This window comes from Penicillium cataractarum (genome assembly GCF_028827025.1).
Source record: "Penicillium cataractarum strain IBT 29864 chromosome Unknown utg000002l, whole genome shotgun sequence".
NCBI lineage: Eukaryota > Fungi > Ascomycota > Eurotiomycetes > Eurotiales > Aspergillaceae > Penicillium > Penicillium cataractarum.
The window spans coordinates 4,410,800-4,429,192 of NW_026622738.1; the positions used below are offsets into that span (position 1 = coordinate 4,410,800).

At 47.7% G+C, this 18,393-nt stretch overlaps 7 protein-coding genes across 7 annotated transcripts; 3 read left to right on the plus strand and 4 right to left on the minus strand.

Annotated features, from left to right (window-relative positions):
• Positions 1 to 253: 253 nt before the first annotated feature.
• On the plus strand, positions 254 to 1,629 carry N7496_003626 (fungal specific transcription factor domain-containing protein; the record flags this gene model as incomplete). Its single annotated transcript, XM_056696557.1, has 2 exons — positions 254 to 445; positions 496 to 1,629. 2 exons carry the CDS (start codon positions 254 to 256, stop codon positions 1,627 to 1,629), a joined length of 1,326 nt encoding a protein of 441 aa, XP_056558769.1.
• A 2,031-nt stretch (positions 1,630 to 3,660) lies between these two features.
• N7496_003627 (P-loop containing nucleoside triphosphate hydrolase protein) lies at positions 3,661 to 4,685 on the minus strand (the record flags this gene model as incomplete). The annotated part of the gene is made up of 3 exons (XM_056696558.1): positions 3,661 to 3,687; positions 3,754 to 4,193; positions 4,262 to 4,685. 3 exons carry the CDS (start codon positions 4,683 to 4,685, stop codon positions 3,661 to 3,663), a joined length of 891 nt encoding a protein of 296 aa, XP_056558770.1.
• An 897-nt stretch (positions 4,686 to 5,582) lies between these two features.
• Positions 5,583 to 6,343, minus strand: N7496_003628 (LITAF-like zinc ribbon domain-containing protein; the record flags this gene model as incomplete). The annotated part of the gene is made up of 3 exons (XM_056696559.1): positions 5,583 to 5,823; positions 5,890 to 6,132; positions 6,183 to 6,343. 3 exons carry the CDS (start codon positions 6,341 to 6,343, stop codon positions 5,583 to 5,585), a joined length of 645 nt encoding a protein of 214 aa, XP_056558771.1.
• A 1,421-nt stretch (positions 6,344 to 7,764) lies between these two features.
• Positions 7,765 to 9,584, minus strand: N7496_003629 (uncharacterized protein; the record flags this gene model as incomplete). Its single annotated transcript, XM_056696560.1, has 5 exons — positions 7,765 to 8,321; positions 8,378 to 8,824; positions 8,883 to 8,951; positions 9,002 to 9,242; positions 9,309 to 9,584. The coding sequence occupies 5 exons, from the start codon at positions 9,582 to 9,584 to the stop codon at positions 7,765 to 7,767; spliced, it is 1,590 nt and encodes a 529-aa protein (XP_056558772.1).
• A 5,180-nt stretch (positions 9,585 to 14,764) lies between these two features.
• Positions 14,765 to 15,234, plus strand: N7496_003630 (RidA family protein; the record flags this gene model as incomplete). Its single annotated transcript, XM_056696561.1, has 2 exons — positions 14,765 to 14,876; positions 14,942 to 15,234. 2 exons carry the CDS (start codon positions 14,765 to 14,767, stop codon positions 15,232 to 15,234), a joined length of 405 nt encoding a protein of 134 aa, XP_056558773.1.
• Positions 15,235 to 15,375: 141 nt separating this feature from the next.
• On the minus strand, positions 15,376 to 16,340 carry N7496_003631 (uncharacterized protein; the record flags this gene model as incomplete). The annotated part of the gene is made up of 2 exons (XM_056696562.1): positions 15,376 to 15,936; positions 15,993 to 16,340. 2 exons carry the CDS (start codon positions 16,338 to 16,340, stop codon positions 15,376 to 15,378), a joined length of 909 nt encoding a protein of 302 aa, XP_056558774.1.
• A 102-nt stretch (positions 16,341 to 16,442) lies between these two features.
• Positions 16,443 to 17,538, plus strand: N7496_003632 (1-(5-phosphoribosyl)-5- ((5-phosphoribosylamino)methylideneamino)imidazole-4-carboxamide isomerase HIS6; the record flags this gene model as incomplete). The annotated part of the gene is made up of 3 exons (XM_056696563.1): positions 16,443 to 16,835; positions 17,002 to 17,188; positions 17,255 to 17,538. 3 exons carry the CDS (start codon positions 16,443 to 16,445, stop codon positions 17,536 to 17,538), a joined length of 864 nt encoding a protein of 287 aa, XP_056558775.1.
• Between the last annotated feature and the right edge of the window lie 855 nt (positions 17,539 to 18,393).

Consider the following 18,393-nt stretch of genomic DNA (forward strand, 5'->3'; position numbering starts at 1 on the left):
TAAGAGCACACATTCATCAATTAGCTCTTCAAGCATCCAGACGCCATGTCCACCTAAAAACCATGGCATAGTTGTCACCGACGTCTTTGGACCCCCGGTTGATACACTAGATATCCCGTCAAAAACATACTCAGAATTGTGGCAAATTTATAAACAACACTTTGACCCGTTAGTCAAAATTCTGCACATACCCACAATACAGCCAGTCCTGTTGAAAGCCTTGGGCGGCCCCGACAAAGCAGACGATACAATAATGGCGCTCCTCTGCGCCGTTTGCTTTGCAGCAGTCTCAACTATGCCCAAAACCGACGTAATGCGACAATTTTTCTACGCCAAGTCAATTTTACTTCGCCATTTCATGCAAGAGATGGACAATAGATTCATGAGAGCACAGTTAATATTACGCCCAAGCACCCTAACTCTCACGGCGCTTGTCATCTATTTGGTGAGTTCAATCTATCCCTGAAAATTTTTGTTTACGCCTAACATAAATAGTCGGCGTTGCGTACCCACGACGCTACCCGGACTGTTTGGATACTTACCGGTCTTGCCAAGCGCATTGCTGAATCGCTCGGCATACATGAAGATGGCGCTCGCCTTCGGCTGAGCCCATTTGATACTGAAATGAGGCGGCGTCTTTGGTGGCATTTGACCGCGCTTGAAGCATCTGCTCCAGAAAACCACGGTTTCAACGCGGCTTCCACGGTCAGCGAAAACAAATTCCCACTGCCTAATAACATTAATGACGATGACATTGGCCCTCAAATGAAGGAGCCGAGGGTAAAAAACGAGGTGTGGACTGAGACATCCTTTTCTATCCTGAACCTGGACCTCTCTCGCCGGTTAAGATCCGCCGTGACAAATAGCAACGACGACTTCAATGCGCAAGTGAACATAATTGAAGAAACTGATCATGTAATGAGCCAGCAATTACTGCGATTTGCAGATATGACCAAACCGATATGTCGGGCTGCTGATGCTTTGCTCCGGATATCAGTTCTGAAGGCCCACTTTATTTCGACTTTACAGAAGTGGCTCTCAACTGGGACCAGAACAGAGTCCCAATACAGTCACCTCCCACAGTCAATTTTTTCAACTGCAGTGAAATTACTAGAAGACGGGTACCTCCTCCAATCAGGAAATCTTTTCTCCGACTTCGCCTGGTTCTATCAACAACATCCTCAGCTGTACGCATTGTTTCTTGTACTACGCACGCTCCATGCCTCCCCTGAGAGGGCAGAGGTAGACAGGGCTTGGCTTGCCGTGGACAACTATTTCACTTGCCTCGCCGATTTTGAAGAGGCCGCTGAGTTGAAGGGTAGGACGAGCTGTGTGTGGACTGTCCTGAATCCTTTGAGAAACAAAGCCAGAGAGTCCCGTAGCGTAATTGGCCACACAAAGCAAGGCTTGCCTCATGCCGAATTTTTATCCTCGAATACCGACCTAGATTCGACGAATTCGATCTCGCAAAATCCCGACCCCACTTCCTCTGTCTCAACATTTGAGTCCGGCGTGCATTTACCGTTCACTCGAACAAATCAGCTTGGTTTGGAACATTCGGCTTTCGATGATGTTCTCGCTTGGCAGGACTTTACTGATTGGTTCAATATGGATGTCGGAGGATTCTGATAATATATGTTTCAAGTTCTTCTGGGACTGATCATGTCCGGGTTTCTACCTTTTGCTCGGCGCAGGCCTATCAGACACCAGTGTGTTCGACGAGCCCTAGTCAACTCGACGCTGTTTGCTTTGTACCAGGGCGATGTTAAATGGTACTATATGAGCCAGCAGAGTTCTTCGGACCTGTTATATTTAGGAATTTTGACAGTCAGGAAGGTGTTGCCAAATGTGAGTGTCTCCGATCTCGACTATGAATGAAGCGAAAAGTATTGTAGACGCTAAGTATACACCATGTAGATGCCATGCATTCGGCTGTTGAGTCAGTTACAAGTGAGAGTAAGAAGCCAAGAGAGAGCATAGAAGTTCAGATGCTGGTTTTCACATATCCCTAAACAGATCCAAACCATGAAGGGTTGGCTGGGGAATCAATCTCGGGCTGAGGGATATGTTGTCGATAGGTGTTTCCATGAGACCGCTGAGGGATATGAGCTATGAACTGTTTCCTACTTTCTAAATTAAATTATCTCTCATTTACATGAAGAGCGGTTACTAAATCCTTGAGGGTGGCCGAGCTCAAATTATGCTCCTAGCTACTCCCGACATACATCAAAGAGATCAAAGTACGTTGTACATTCAAATGACCCCACAAGAGGAGCAAGAATCCAAACCCTTTTGAAACTCGCCCTGAAAGATTTTCTGCCGTAAGAATTTGGGGCAATTGAATGATCGCAGATGGTGATCTTGCTTACACTGCCTTTATAGGTTACTGTGCCCCGTTCTCAGGCACCCTGGCACCGCCGAGCTTGTGAAAGTCTTGTTCTTTAGCGGACAGGCCCGGCTCATGAGGCCACAAAATTCTTTCACAGCCCCATCTGCACCACTTTGGAATATGAGACTATATACGTCCTTGTCGGCATACGGGAACCGAGCCCGTTTGACGATGTGCTCTCGGGAAGAGAGCCATATGAAGGTGTCATGTGATAATGACGCAGATCCCACACTTGAGAATCCAACCCCTGAAATGCGACTTGAAGCGTCGAGTCGTCCTTCTTTCTGGTTTCAACGATGAATTCGTGTCCGTTGTTGATGTACCGCCCAACAAACTCGTCAAGCGAATGCGTTGAATGGGGGTCAAGTCATCAAGAGGTATGAAGGAAGTGGATTACTATAAACAGCAGAGTTGAGAGTGGAAGGGAAACGTTTCACAACGGTTCTCAATTGCAGCCATATCGAGGCATCAATAAAAGCTGGTTTTTTTGTAACGTGCGAGTTACTCGAAACGCAACGACAGTCACAGTGCACGCTTGGGAATGCGGGCTCTGGGGGTTTTGATCTGTAGATGGAGTATAATGGCCTGTGAAGAAGCAGACTCCGAGGAAAGATCGGTTCTTTATTTAACTAAAATTGCCCCTACCTAGTTCCGCCTTAGAGGGGCATGTGGAGGGTTTTTGCCTCAGGCTAGCTGAAGCATGGCCTTGAGGTGATAATTCTGATGGGTCTACGAGAATATGACCTGACTATCTTTAATTTTATGGTTTGACGCTTTCGAACTAGATCTTCGGGTGCGAATGTTGAGTACTTGGGAGACATGGCTTGGTTAGAACGAGAGCAGAGAACGCAAAGAATGCTAAGGCTCCCGAAACTGAGGATTGAGCTGTCTACAACAAGACGTCCTGTAAAATCGATGACTGAATTCATAACCGGCACCTGAGTCTTCTCTGGTATGTGCAGTCTCTTGGCCTTCCTCGCAGCGTCAGGAATGAGCTCACATTCGATATGGCTTCCTTGAAGCTTAAAAGGATCGGAGGCGAAGCCAGCAGGAAGATTATTAAGATGTTGCGTAAATTAGTATCTTCTAGATTCTGTTTATTATAGTTCTGACTATGAAAGTCTCATTGATAAAAGGAAGACCTAAATTCTTTGGTTCCATTTGTTTTCCGTTGGTAACGAGTTGTGTGCCTCCATTTTAACAACTCCTGGTCTTTTCTTTCCCAATTCAGTGCTACTGTTACTCTCGCCTCGCACACCGGTTGCTCTACACTAGTTATCAAGAGCCTGATTCTGACACTGTTTCCTTCTTATTAGCTGATCATTCCTTTTCAATGAAATCCAATTGGTTATTCTCAAACTCACCATTTGATAATCGATGCCTCTTTTCTTGAGAAGCTCCATATGATCTCCCTTTTCCATCAGCTTACCACCTTCACCCAGCACGAAGAATATATCCGCATTTTGCACTGTGGCCAACCGATACGCAACTGCAATCATAGTTCTTCCCTTGCCTGCACGCTCAAAGGCCATTTGAACGAGTCTCTCGCTCTCTGAGTCGAGGGAGCTAGTTGCCTCATCGAGGAGGAGGACCCGGGGATTTCGAATCAGGGCACGAGCAATAGAAATTCGCTGCTTTTTCCCTCCAGATAGAGCAACGCCACGAGACCCTATATTAGTATTGTAGCTCTCAGGAAGAGATACTATGAAGTCGTTCATTGATGCGTCACGACAAGCGGTGTGTAGTTGATCGTCTGCGATGGTGCTGGAGTCAATACCCAGAAGAATGTTGTCCCGGATAGTTCCTGTTGGTAGTTAGTAAAAGGGTAGTTAGTAAAAGTTAGGTCACGAGGAAAAATTGGTGATTCCTTACCTTGAAAGAGTGTAGGTTCTTGAGCTACAAGAGCTAAGTGCTTGCGATAAGTATAAATGTCGACTTCCGAGATATCTTTCCCGTTGAAGAGGATTTGACCTTTCTCGGGTTCATTGAATCTCTCAAGCAACGATATGATGCTTGTCTTTCCACAGCCCGATGCACCAACAATGGCAGCAAATTGCCCTTTCTCGATAGCCATGTTTAGCCCATCAAAAACTGGGGCTTCTTGAGCCGGGTATCTCAGGCGAATGTCGCGAAGCTCAATTGTAATACCTCCCTCTTCCACAATTATATCATTCTTTTCGGGAGACTTCACCAATCTGGAATTCTTTGCATTCAGAATACGATTTGATGCAGAATTCGCCTGAGCGGCATTGGGACCGAAGCTCAGACTCTTTCCAAATCCCTCTGCAGAGTTCATGATGGCCATCAAACACACAACATCTCTCACTTTTGTATCCATTCTTCACATTGCACTCGCCATTATCAAAGCTTTCCGATTACTCTGTCTTGAGGACCAGACTTGGGACTTGAACGTCGCGCGAACTATGTACGATTTCCCGGGCATTCTTCAACATTTAAGCAAGCTGTTCGAAGATGCTAGCAGCTGTGAGAGTCCTCGAAGCAGGATCATACTTCACGGTCGGCCCATTTTTTCCGAGTATGCTGAGGCATATCGAGGTATCGAGCGTTGGTATCTAACCAAGCTGAATACTGGAGTAATTCGGTCGAGCCCGATATTGACGGAGTCAATCAATGCATACGGCGGGGAGCAGTATGGGTTTGATTTCTGGAATCAACTGTCTGAATTGACCAATGGGCTGATGCCCTGAATGTAATATATACACCCCCTGTCGTCCAATCTACTGTATCTATAGAGCTTTACATCAATCGAACAGTGCGGACCCATTTGTGCGGCCTGCCGCACAATGATTTCGATCGGAGTAGCTCAATAATGTGAATGTTAGAAAGCACAAAGGTAGCGCGTTCAAAAGAGCTACTCTTTTCGCTCACGTCTCTAATTTGAAAATATTAAAATAGACAGTCAGATAAATTATTTGAAAGGTGATTGAATCTTCAATCTTTCTAGCAGTAGAAATCATGAATTACAGTACAGTACAGTATGTAACTTGAGAGATGCACAGCCACCCGGTCGGCAAAAAACGGGGACAATTGAATTAGCTTGAGCCTCATGCTAAGTGGGGCCCGTAAGTCGTAAACTGATCAAGGATATCTTAACGCTGATAGGCCACCTAAATACGGGGCCAAGGACAAAAGACAAAAAAAAGTGAGACACGCAACCATTCTTGGAAAGCCATTAGTTCTTGACCATGTTCTCGTGAGTCATGGCGACTGGTTGCGGGGGCTGGATTTGTCCCGGCGCTGTAACCACTGGGTTCTGGGGCAAGAACACCTGCACTTGGCCATCGTGTGGCCGAATGGCTACTTTTTGGTTACAGTTTGAGCAGAAGTGGTGGCTGTCATGGCACATTTCCATGCAGTAGGGGAGGAAGGCACAGATAATACCGCCGAACAGACAACAGCCAACTGCTGCCATTCTGCAGGACGTTAGTATCGAGAAGAAAACGCGTTATTAGCTCGATATTTGTGGATTCGGAACTTACCCTGTGGCACTAGTGCTTTCTTTCTGAACTCTTGTCATGGCCTGGTGGTGGCAGAAGGGGCAGTTGACCAGGCGTGGCTCTTCACCCAGTTGGTTCAGGTCGACTGTTCTCTGGGCAATAAGGCCTTGTCCGGGCTGGGGAGCTGGGGTCTGTGTGGCAGATTGCCATGCGGTTTTTTCAAGCGGAGGAGAGGTTGTAGCGGCGGACGTGACTCCTGGTGCTGGCGTGACTTCTTTATGATGCCTGTAGAAAGTGGTCAGCGGATGTCATCGAGGTCGAGTTGGGGAACATACTCTTCGTAGCTTGGAGGCTGAGCTTCACTGGTGATCTCCCGTACTGATTCACCTGCTGGCAAAGTGGTGATAGTGGTGTTGTTCGCAGAGCTCACAGCGTGAGCTGTTTCGGGAGCATCAGCTACCGGGCTGACCGCGGTTGAGTCCTTGTTGTGTTCCATGATGTGATATTGAACGCGTCGACGGGACAGGCACAGAGGACAAAAAAATAATCTGGAGAAAATAAAATTTGACGAGGGGGAGGCTGTCTTCTAAATGTCAAAAAAAATGCATGACGATCAAAGGAATTAACATTTGGCCCCAACCCCAGTCCCAATACGGAAGTTAGCCCCGTTGATCGAGTCAAAAACACGGGCGCATGGCCCCCCTGCGAGCTTCGGGGCCTCCTAGTGAGCCTCGTATGGAATACTAGCGAATTAGCGAAGACTAAACACGAGACTTTCATACTATCACTATGATAGCTTTGGTGGCTGAGCCGCAAGTTATTGAGTTAAGTTTTATAAGGAATTCTCGTCTGTACGGGCGCTCGATTATTGTCCGTCGGAGCTGAATCGTCCTATGAGATTGACCTTTGAACACACGCAGTCTTGGGTGTGCTGGCTCTGATATCAACATCTAATGTCATTGATCTGAGTCACTGCAGACTATTGGATTGAAGAGAAATGCATGTAGTGCCCTCGTAGCGAGCAGGTTCGACCACTGTCATGACACGACCTACCTAGCGCACCCGTATAGTGTGCACGTCTAAATATATCTTACGATCGGCTACATATAGACATTCCAACATGTGTTGAATACGAGTTTTATAAGAGAATCCAATCATTTCATGACAACTCAAAGACTATAAAAATTAATTATATAAGAGATAGAATTAAAAAAATGAAGGAAAAAAAACTGAGAAGGGGGAGATCGTTGCGGGAATAGTTTGGGGGTGCACAGTAAACGGGAAGAAAAAAGATAGCAAACCCTGGTTTCGATCCAGGTACCTTCGGGTTATGAGCCCGACGCGCTTCCTATGCGCCAGCTTGCTAGGCGATGGAAGATGCAGCTCAATTTTGCTACATTACCCCTTGCCATGTAGAGCCAGAATAGCGAGCGACTTTACATCCCTTCCGAATCGACTTTCATGAAAAAGTGGCATCATAATAGTTGTCGCGGATTCAAGACCAAAATAGTATTACATTCAAGACCAAAATATCTGGATGCTACCGATGGGAATAATCAATAGCACTGGTCAAAAATGTTGATTTAATGTCACACTCAAATCAATGACGAAAAGTTGTTGTATTCTCGAGCCGATAAGCACACACAATCTATATACAATATGTGGCTTGTAAAAGAACAAGCACAATCCCCAAAAAATGTAAAAATAGAGAATCAAAAATCTAAATATGTACTGCGAAGACACGCTGAAGCCGAAATCATTATGTCGTGAAGCCCCGGTGCCCAGTCTATATGTCTATACCGCACAATCCAATCCCTTTCTCCTGTTGAAGAGAAATTGTTCCCCGTCTCAAAACCTCGAGCATCAAGCCGAGTCATTTTTGATAGTTTGTTGTGGTCAATCCCACCGCTCGGCGGCTTAGGCTGAAGCACCCTTTCTTTTGAGGCGTTCAGTGCGTTCGTGTCGCCATCCTGCGCCCCATCGCATCTCGACCGCCAGCAAAGGGACCATGAGTAATGTGATGCCGGCGAGTAGCAAGAAAGTCCATTGAGCATTGAGGGCGTCGATCATGGGCTGGATAGCAGCGACACCTGCTGCACCCACCAAGCATCGCATCAGATTGTTGACTGCGGTCGCACTGGCACTGGCTCCGGGGTAGAGATCGATGATCAGAGCGCTGTTGATAGTGAAAATGGCAGTCGCGCAATAAGCAAGGATATACTGGAGAATGACGGGAACTGCGAGATGGGTTTCAAGGGAAACGCCGTACACCGCTGTGCACACGATGAAGAGGGCTGTGATCCACCAGGTGTTGCGCATGCGAGCGTACTCAATCGGGAAGTCGGGATGAGTTTTGGTCGTGATGCGAGTTTCGAGAGGGAGGTTGTGCTTGACGCAGTATTCGCGTTCGGTTCTCTTGTGGTTGAAGTCCATCAGGTAGCCGATGGTGTATGATCCAGACATGCAGCCAAAGCCTGAGAGGGGTTGTTAGAAAAGAGACAAGAAAGAGGCATAGTAAAGGGACACTGACCATTGCCCAAGAAGGTGAGGCCAACTTCCAATGTGTTGAGCCCGTAGGTGGATTCAAACAGATCAGACGTGGACGAAGTCACCATCGACCAGACCGTGTACACGATAGCACCAAAGAACAAGGTGATGAAGACGTCTTTCTCACCCAAGAAGCCGAGAGGGGCCACCACTGTCTTGAAAGTAACCTTTTTCTTCTCCGCAGATGGCACTGCGCCTTGCTTGGCATGCTCCTGGCCGGTGATACAATAAATCCAAGGTTTGTAGATTCCGTGCAGGGGAACGGTGCCATTTCCAGCGACGGTACGGAGGGTTTCGGGGAGGAAGAAGAGAATGGAGAATAGACTGAATCCAGATAGAATAGTAAGGAACCAAAAGATGGACCTATAGCCCAAATACTCAGATAGAATGCCTCCGAAGACCGGACCGATTCCTTGACCAAGCATACGGACTTGAGAAAAGTTAGTATTGTACACTCTCTATCTGAATTTTGCTCATCGATGAATTACCTCCACCAAAGACTCCAACTAAGCCTCCTCTCTCAGCTGATGTGGTGATATCTCCAATAACGCCAGCACCTAAAGATCATGAGCCAATAGTTCCAAGCAAAAGGGAGAAGAGAATGTACCAATTGAGATAGTAGCCGCACTACCGGCAGCTTGCAAAGCACGGAAAGCCATGAGCTCTCCGTAGTTGTTTGAGACTCCAAGCGCAATGTTCGCAATGATATAGACAACAAAGGTTCCGATAAAGATCATACGGCGACCAAGAACGTCGGAGAAGGAGCCCCAGAAGCTAGGGGCAAGTCCTTGAACAATCATATACACTGTGACGGTTAGGGTAGTGAGAGAAATAGAGACATTCAATTCCTAGTTCACAATGTGATGGGTCAGTTATGTAAACTTCAGCTTTATGGAGGACGGATAACTAGTCACCTTTGATATAAGCCCAAGGGCAGGGAAATAGATATTAGATGATAGAGGGGAGAAGATGGCAGCGAGGGAAACAATGTAGACCATCTGCATTTTGCGAGACCGAGAAAACACATGGTATGGTGGTGGTGAGGGTATTTGGCTCTCAAGATTGATAGACTCCGAAGATGGTGTGGCAAGCTGCTTCTCATCCTGAGCCGACAGACTAGGGCTAGAGGCAACGGAGGTTTCTGTGACTTGGGGCTCTTTCCCAGTACCCGAAAATTTGGTGGATGACATCTTGGAAAAAGGATCGATAAGGAACAAGTCTATGGCAGCATAACTCAATAGAATAATAATCAATATAGACAGGAAGAAGTAGAGTTTTTGCTCCGTTGGCCCAAATTATTTCTCTGGCTCGTGTCTCAAGATTGGAATGATATGGGCCTTTTTGTACTCAGACGTCAGCCCTGAGTCCCCCCTAGTAGCAGATGCCCGAAACTATTAGACAGGTCCATGCATCCGAGAAGAGTTAAGGCCATGTGCTCCACTGTGGATTTTGCCTAGGAGACCACCCTCCTCCATCCCCTTGGCAAATAGAAGGTGGCAAGGATCGGACGAAGACGGTAAAACCGGACGCTGCTCAGTCTATGACAGATAGATGCTGATCAGCGGGTTCAAATTCTAGACTAAATGCTTCTGGCTTCCTAGTACGTATTCTTTACAGAGAACCGTGGTGAATTACAAACCAGTTGCTTTGAAACGTAGCATATATCCAAGCCCAACCTCTAGCCTTCAATGCTCTCTTCGTAAACACAGACAAATAATTCGTTTGAGCACGGTCTTTTGGAAGTTCTCTCATTGTGACTGACAAGCTTCGTGGCTGAAATGCCACCACCAGGTGGAAATTCTTTCTAATGTCATCGCATGCGTGTCCTACGTATCGACTATGAAAAGATCTGCATAGAATGTGCGCCACAAACTTATGAATCATGATTCAATCTGTTACGAAAGGAATATATTCTCCGAGACCAAACATCCTGATCTCGCCGTCCCCCTACTCTTTTTATCTCGGCGTCATACGGGATCTGAATCTGCACGATAAGAGGGTGGTAGTCTAGTAGAGGCAGAAAGCCAATCGTATAGGAAAATCCCGGTCTTGGCAAGACCAGCATATTGCACATGGTCGAGGAACTTACATCGGATAGGACTGATGCTTCCTACCCACTGTGACGATCTGAAGTAGTTAAGAGTTAAGCAAATGCCAAGAATGCTCCCCTAGTACTGCCTTAAGAAACCATGTTTCAGGGGAAGTAAAGCAAAGAGAAATCTTTTGATTCATTCTCTAACTAACACTCCGTAGTTACGTAGCTTACGTAGACTGTCTCCTATTATGGATTTATTTGTTGTTATTGCTTTTGAAAAGCATCTATAACTATAGGGGATGGGTTGCTACCCTTGCTGCTTAGGCACTGATCGTCATCAAATCGGGACTACGAAAAGGTCAGAAGGATCCAGGGTCCTGAAAATAGTCCAATGATGATGCATCCATGGCAAGATAAGCGTACGAGGCTGTATCCGCCCGCTAACGCGTCCAATGCATCTGCAATTGATTAAATCCAGACATCACTGGTAGAGTGCCAAGGGTCAGGAATGCGCTTCTCGACCTAAGACTAGGTTCACGCTAGCCGGCTATGATCGACAATCGAACGGCCCCTATGTCGCCAGTGGAACAATGGTGCCAATCCTCAACCGTCGATCAGCCCCACTGACTTCATCTTTCCACTCCCCCCCCTTGGCACTACTGCTGCACCCGACAGGGGCGTGTTGTCTCCAAGTTCCAATTGTGCTGATATCGTTCGCTGGCTGCTACATGATGCTCCAGAGTTTATCAGTTCGACTTTTCCCAACTTCCAACCATTACTGGCCTTACACAGGCCCCGAACAGGGGTCATAGAACGATTCACGAAGCTGCTCGGAAGTCCTAGCGGAAGAGTCAACAGCGTTTGTTCCTTGTCTGCCGAATGATCGCCTGCCGGGAAAGCTTGGTGGACGTGATTTGTTTATGCCACCCATTTCGTCGGAGTATTTCTGGTTTCCTACCTCGGGCAGACGTTGAGGGTATATTCTCCAAGGTTGATAGGGCTCTTGTCTTGGCTAACAAGCCACCCATGCAGCCATTTTCAGGCATCCGATTTTTCAGTCCGAGCCAAGACCTCCCCAATACTTTCGCCCAGCTTCTTTCCCCCGCCGGTGCCCGGTCTTCGTGGCGGCGACCGTCCGCCGAGATGATCCCGAGTCGGGTAGCCGACTGCAACCCCCTCATGCATGTTGAATGATGCCAGCGACACACTATTGGCTTATTGATGTCCTCAACTTGACGAATACCCGATATCTCCACCCGAGATCACCGTTTGATCCTGGAATTTCTCGGATGCATTGCTTTGGAGTAGCGGCACACCATCACCCGGAAGAGAACAGAGCGGTTGGAAATCCTGTTAAGCCGGCAGATTTTCAAGATATTTAATATTATAAATCGCCGAGCCGGGTGGTATTGACTTCATCAGATGCTCGAAGAGGAAAAGAACCCGTGCTGGGTTCTCGAAAAGTCTCCACCGGCTGCTCCGGTCTCCGAGATCTACGGTGGCGGCCCTGACCCAAAACTGGCCAGTCACCCTCTCATATACCGCTTCTCGCCCACGTTGTCTCTCCATACTACACATTTGCGTCCAACGGCACAGAAATTGCTTCACCTCCTGTTTCGGCTCCTGTAGAAGTCTCGTCATGCTGAACTTGCCCTTCTTGTTCCATCTACCGACAACTAATTAACCTTTCTGTCCATAGCATTCTTCAAGGTCGGTATTGAACCCGGTCGCAAAGGTCGGCTGTAGAAAAGTAATTCGTCATTAGAAGTAGAGAATGTTCTGCATATCGGCGAGACACTAGTACGGAGTAGTAGTTAGTCGATTTGCCATCCACGGGTTTCGTAGCACATCCCTCACGAGAACCTTCTTGGCATCATAGGCTTTACTTTGAGAGACACCTCGCGTAACTTGAAGTTAGAGATATTCAATAAGGCAATGCCGGTCGAGAACGCAAAAGAGATCGCCTTGGGCACAATGCTATGGTACAAACTGCGGGGGTAGCTACCAAATAGTTCAGGTTCTAGACCATGGAGACGGTCTTTGAGCTAAATATGACCTATCCTCTCATAAATGGGTCTACCAGTATTTCCTAGAATCCATAAAAAGGCCTTGATTGATCCACACGTGCTGTGTTTCAATAAAACGCACTGGCCATGTTCTTCGCACATTTAGCACAGCCCCCTTGGGCTGAAACCCACTGTGGTGGTCAACTTTTGCCCTAGTAGACATAGAGGGAGATCTATGTACAGTAGTCAGCCCCTTAAGTAAATACAGATGTTCTTTATGCATGGAGTATGTGGATTATAGAATGCCCTAACGGGGTCGGAGGGGCTATGGATATGGATGAGGATGATCATACCCGAATTTCTCAGCATGTTGTATCCCATGAAAAACATCTTTATTGTCTCCAATGTCCCCAGTGGCAGTGCATCCAATTTCGCCAGGCATACTGCTCCATACTCGCCTCATTTCCATGACGCCAAGCAAGACAACAGACTGGGCAGAGCGGAATGAGAACTGCTTATCATATGGCTGAAGTGAGTTCATCTACATACACCAAATTCAGGGCAATCAACAGCTCTTGGCAGACGAAGTTTCATTGTTAATCCAGGGCTGAGTCTCGCAGGTCAACATTGAACAGATCGACTTCTTCCCCATGCGACCGGTTCCACTCATACGAGTCCCAAGAGAAAGGGAGAGCACAGAGGCCTCTGAGTCGACGCCCTACAAAGCTCTCGGAATGCCCCTGATCGTCCGCTATGATGATCACCCGTGGGCCGGGCCGATGATGTGATCTTTGGAATGTTTTCCAAATAAGAAACATCGCTGAGGACCGTGGAGACGTCACCGTTTGAGGAGCATGTGCACAATTGCCTGGCAAGGCTCCAAGGAGTCTCCTGATCATCGTCGACCATGGAATAATCCCGACAGTACAGCTTGGCGATACTCATGTCGCTACTAGTCTATCAGCACTTTCCAATGAGAAAGTACGAAGACGTGGCGATCACTCTCAGCTCCCCCTTGATGATAACACCCAACTTGCCAAGCCATTATTATCAGGCTCGAACTTACGCACGACGATCATGTCTCGCCCAAAGCCCGCCGTCGGAGAGCGGAGACAAGGTACATATTTTGTATTGCTTTTCTTGGCATCTACTTACGCAGTGGAACTTTGTCTGGGCAGTTACTTCGGTTGCCTATCCTGGGTGATTCTTATCTATCCGCCGCTAATGTACGACCGAGCAAGATGCTAATGCGTGATGAATCCTGCAGAATTGAGGGAAAGTCTATATCCAGCGCTAGTATCAACTGGCAATTTAAAAAATATCTCAAATTGAGGGAAAGCTGATCTCGGTGTCTTCGGAGAATCGAGTAACCGCAACACGCACAACATCTGCAATGCAGTGGAACCCCCCAAGGCCGGTTGGGGGACCTTGGCAACGGAAAAAGTGACGTGAGACGGTAGAAGGCGGTCTAATACCTTAGCCATGCAACTGCTGACTCGTTTTGTGTAGATATCCGTATGAGTCTATATGAGAAAATGCATGATGCATAAATGCCAAGCTGTAGGGGGCCTAAACGGGTCTTCGATGCAAACGAAACAGTCGGTGACCAGCACGACAACGTCGTGATCGGGATATTGATGCACTTTTTCCTCTGAGAATCCTTGTCTGATTGATCCTTGAGCTTCCTAGTGGTAGAGCTAGCAAGAGATAGACGCATATTTTCGATGCCGTTAGGTAACTAGCCAGCAGTATTTTGCAGGCAATCACAGAGAGAGGTACATCTATAACCTTAAGCCGGCTGGTCAAATTGGCCGCCCATGTTTCTTGAAAACAGCGCCTTATTTGTGTTACTGATATCTGGATATTTTAGCTCCTCGAGCCCTAAATTATGATTTAATCGTGGTTCTCCTTTGAGTGCTAAATACAAACCAGATTTTTGCTCGTTTGATGGTTGAGTACTATTGACGGGGGTAAATGCAAAACATCTGTATCCAGCCAGGTTTAGCCAGACTTTCAAGTTCTTTGTACGACTTCCCCGCAAGAAGTACTATCTAGAATGACCTCTAAAATGCATCATGTCGTCATAATTGCCCATGTTCAGCTCCTCCGGAATGCATGCTGTGCTTACTGTTACGCTTACCCCCCTCACACTTACAAATTTACGAAGAGGAGAACCTCACTGGCCAGCAGATGTAAGCTGGATGGGTCTAAATGCATACTCTACTAGAACTGCTTTTCTATTTAAAGGCTGCGGTGTCCGTGTGCACATTGTGGTAGAATAGCTTGTCTTTTCTCAGATTGTCATTGTACAACTACCCATTACAACGAAATGGCCCATCTACAATACTACAACTATGAAGGTGTCGGCGTGAAGAATAATCAAGACTACTGGTATAGTCAAGCTGTCCGCATTGGTGATCGCATCGAGTGCGCCGGTCAAGGTGCGCTAGTCTCATGGTCTAGTTATTCTATACAAAGCTATAGGACTGACATATTTCGATGACAGGTGGCTGGGACCCCAAGTCCGGAGAGATCCACCAAGAAATCAATGCCGAGATCGATCAGACCTTTGAGAACATTGACCTCAACCTGAAGCATGCCGGCGGAAAGGGCTGGGACCAGGTATTCCGGGTGACTTCGTACCACGTTCCGTTGGATAATGAGACACTCGGGGCCATGGTGCGCAACATGAAGAAGTGGATGCCGGAACATCAGCCTATCTGGACCTGCGTTGGCGTGCCAAAGCTTGCACGGGATGATATGCGGGTGGAAATCGAGGTGGTGGCTCATGTCCCCTAATCGCGCCGGTTGGATCGAGGGTCAGATAGCAGCTTTTGATGATGGGGCATGAGAAGGTCTGCCGGGGCTGCACTGTATGGGCCATGACTGTATTTGCATGATGGGCAGGTAGACAAAGAGTTTTATAGTGAGATAATCATCTCAGAAGCGACCTCTTTTGGCCTTCCCGCCACGTCCACCACGCCCACCACGCCCACCGCGTCCGCCTCGGCTGCTGCGGCCCCGGGAGCTTTGCATAGAATGCAAATCTTGTTTGCTCAGATTCAATGTACCTCCAGAGAATTTACCAATGGAAGATCCTCCAATACCACGCTCTCTCCGCTTGTTGTCTGATTTGGTGATCTTGGAGGGCTTCTCAAGAATGATACCATTCTCCTTAGCCTCCCGTCGTCGCTTCTCGTCCCTTGAAATAGCCTTTGCTTTGATGCCTTGTCGGAAGGCATCGGGCATATTCTTCTGTTTGTAGAGAGATTCTTTGGCTCCGAGGTCTTGCATGCGTAGATCCAAAGCCTTCAGTCGGTTCTTACCTGTCGGCGCGAGTTCCGAGGCCGAGTCGAGGAGGTGGGATTCTCGAAGTAGTCGTTGCAAATCGAGGTCATGCTTTAGATTCAGAGCATCATTGGTGTCGTCGTCCGAGTTGTCCTTCTTGGTTGACTTGGTAGTCTTCTTTTTCTCATCCGCGGAAGATGGGGGTTTCGCGCTCTGTAATGACAGCGATTAGCTTGTGGACTGATTAAGTTAAAGCGGTGATGCTCTACCATAAATGCCTTGCGCGCCTTCTTGTCCATCAAGTCGTTCGCTCCAAGACTAGCATCCTTGTGTTCAACAACTTCCACCACGTTCTCTTCGTCGCTCTCTCCAGAGAGCCCATCCCAATCAGAATCTGGCTCTGAGATCTCATCATCATCCTCAATATTATCATCGTCACCAGATTCCGGTTCCTCGGCATCGCGCTTGGAAGGTACGTCGGTTTCGATGGGTTCGAATTGCGCCTCGAAATATTTGCGGAAAATGTCCTGTGCGTCATTCGCCGGTTCAGGGCTGGCCTCTTTGGTTTTGGTAGACCGAGAGACAACAGCAGTCTCTCTCTTCCGTTTTCCGACCATGATATATGTGAATGAAGAGAAAACTGTGGTAGTAAGTTGATGTCAACTCCGCGACGCTCCCCGAAGTTTTTTTGGGGACCAAGCTCAATGTCACGTGCGATAATGCGCGATAAGCCCCTCGATATCGGAGGTGCGGCGGAGGAACTTTGGCGTCACTACACTTGCGCTCTCAAGACTTGCGACTCGCAAGAGAAAATGACCCAATTCCGGCCCTGCATTGACCTCCACTCGGGGCAGGTCAAGCAGATTGTGGGTGGCACCCTCAGCAATGTTGCCGAAGACCTGAAGACCAACTACGTCTCCAAGCTCCCCGCCAGCCACTATGCGGAACTGTACCAGAAGCATAATTTGCGCGGTGGGCATGTGGTGAAGCTTGGACCGGGCAATGAGGAGGCAGCACTTGAGGCAGTTCGAGCCTGGCCCAATGGGCTGCAAGTGGCCGGAGGAATAAACGATAAGAATGCGCAATACTGGATTGACCAGGGTGCTGAGAAGGTGAGTTGCGCCCCGCAATGTTGTGATTCAGGCCTTTTTTTCCCGCATCGGCTTTGTCGCTGCACAGGAATTCGAGAGCTCCGTGTTGGAGGAGCCAGGTCATGTTCTGGTGTCTTTCGTCATGATCTTCAGCAATGACGCTAATCAATGGAATGCGGGACAATAGGTGATCATCACTTCATTCCTCTTCCCCTCGGGCAAGTTCTCCCTCGAGCGACTGGAGTCCGTACTTGCAGCTCTTGGCGGTGACAAGTCGAAGCTGGTATTGGATTTGAGCTGCCGGAGAAAGGATAATACCTGGTTCGTGGCGATGGACCGGTGGCAGACCATCACAGAGATGGAAATCAACCAAGGTAAGATAATCCGCCAAAAGGCCACAGGTGACATTTGACGGGCCCTTGCGACTAACTTTTTCATAGAATCCATTGCACTTCTGGAGCCCTACTGTTCGGAATTCTTGATTCACGCCGCGGATGTGGAGGGTCTACAGCAGGGTGTCGACGAGGAGTTGGTGTCCAAATTGGCCGAATGGTGCACCATTCCCATCACCTATGCTGGTGGTGCCCGAAGCCTACAGGATTTGGAGAAAGTCCATATTAGCAGCAAGGGCAAGGTCGACTTGACGATCGGAAGCGCCCTGGATATCTTTGGTGGCTCCGGAGTGACGTTCGATGAGTGTGTCGAGTGGAACAAGACCCACTGACAATAGACCCAACCTAAAATAGACGACCCTTGAGAAGGGTATGATGAATATGAATTGATTCAATATATAACGTTTCACAATCGTGGAGAGAGCAGCGACGGAAAAGTCCGTGTCCTCTGATTGTTTTTGAATGCCCCAGAGAGATCCAGCTTCATCTGCTGCGGTACTTCAAAACTGCGCGAATACCCTCAACTAGCCTCGAAATCAAAAGATCAAGTGCAAAAAGAAGGGCCAGTGAGTGAGTTAATTAAAAAGAGCGCAAATAGACAAGTATCTACAACTTGGATTAATTTTGTCAATAACAAGCAGGCCGGGCAGTCGAAAATGCCTTGGGAACTAACTGGTTCGTTACCATATACCAGGCGTCTTGAGGGTTATCATTAATTTCAAGTTCTTCCAGGTAATCTTCCCCCTCATGGCCTAGTTGGTCAGCCAGGTTTGCGCCACCTGGTTGGCCAAGGGTGTGCCCCTGTGAAGGAAAATTGAGGGGACATATGGTTGACTGGTATCCGATGTCGAGCATCGCTCCACGGATGACCGGGCACACCCTAGGGGGGAGAGTGGGCGAGCGGCTAAACCCTCCACTCGCCGATTTCTTCTTTTATTTCTTCTTTTATTTCTTCTTTTATTCTTATTAAATATAATCTTTATGTAGAAAGAATATAAAAATCCCTTTTATTTTAAAGATTCAAGGTATTAATGTGCGTGTAGAGCGTAACTGTTCCACCGGGCCAGCCCTAAAAGTATGTACTTCAGCATCGTGAGTTGGCGACAGAGCATTTTGGTGAAGTTATATATGGAACGTGAAGGTCAGGGGTCCGATTCATGCAAGAAGCAGTGTTTTTCTTCGGATTT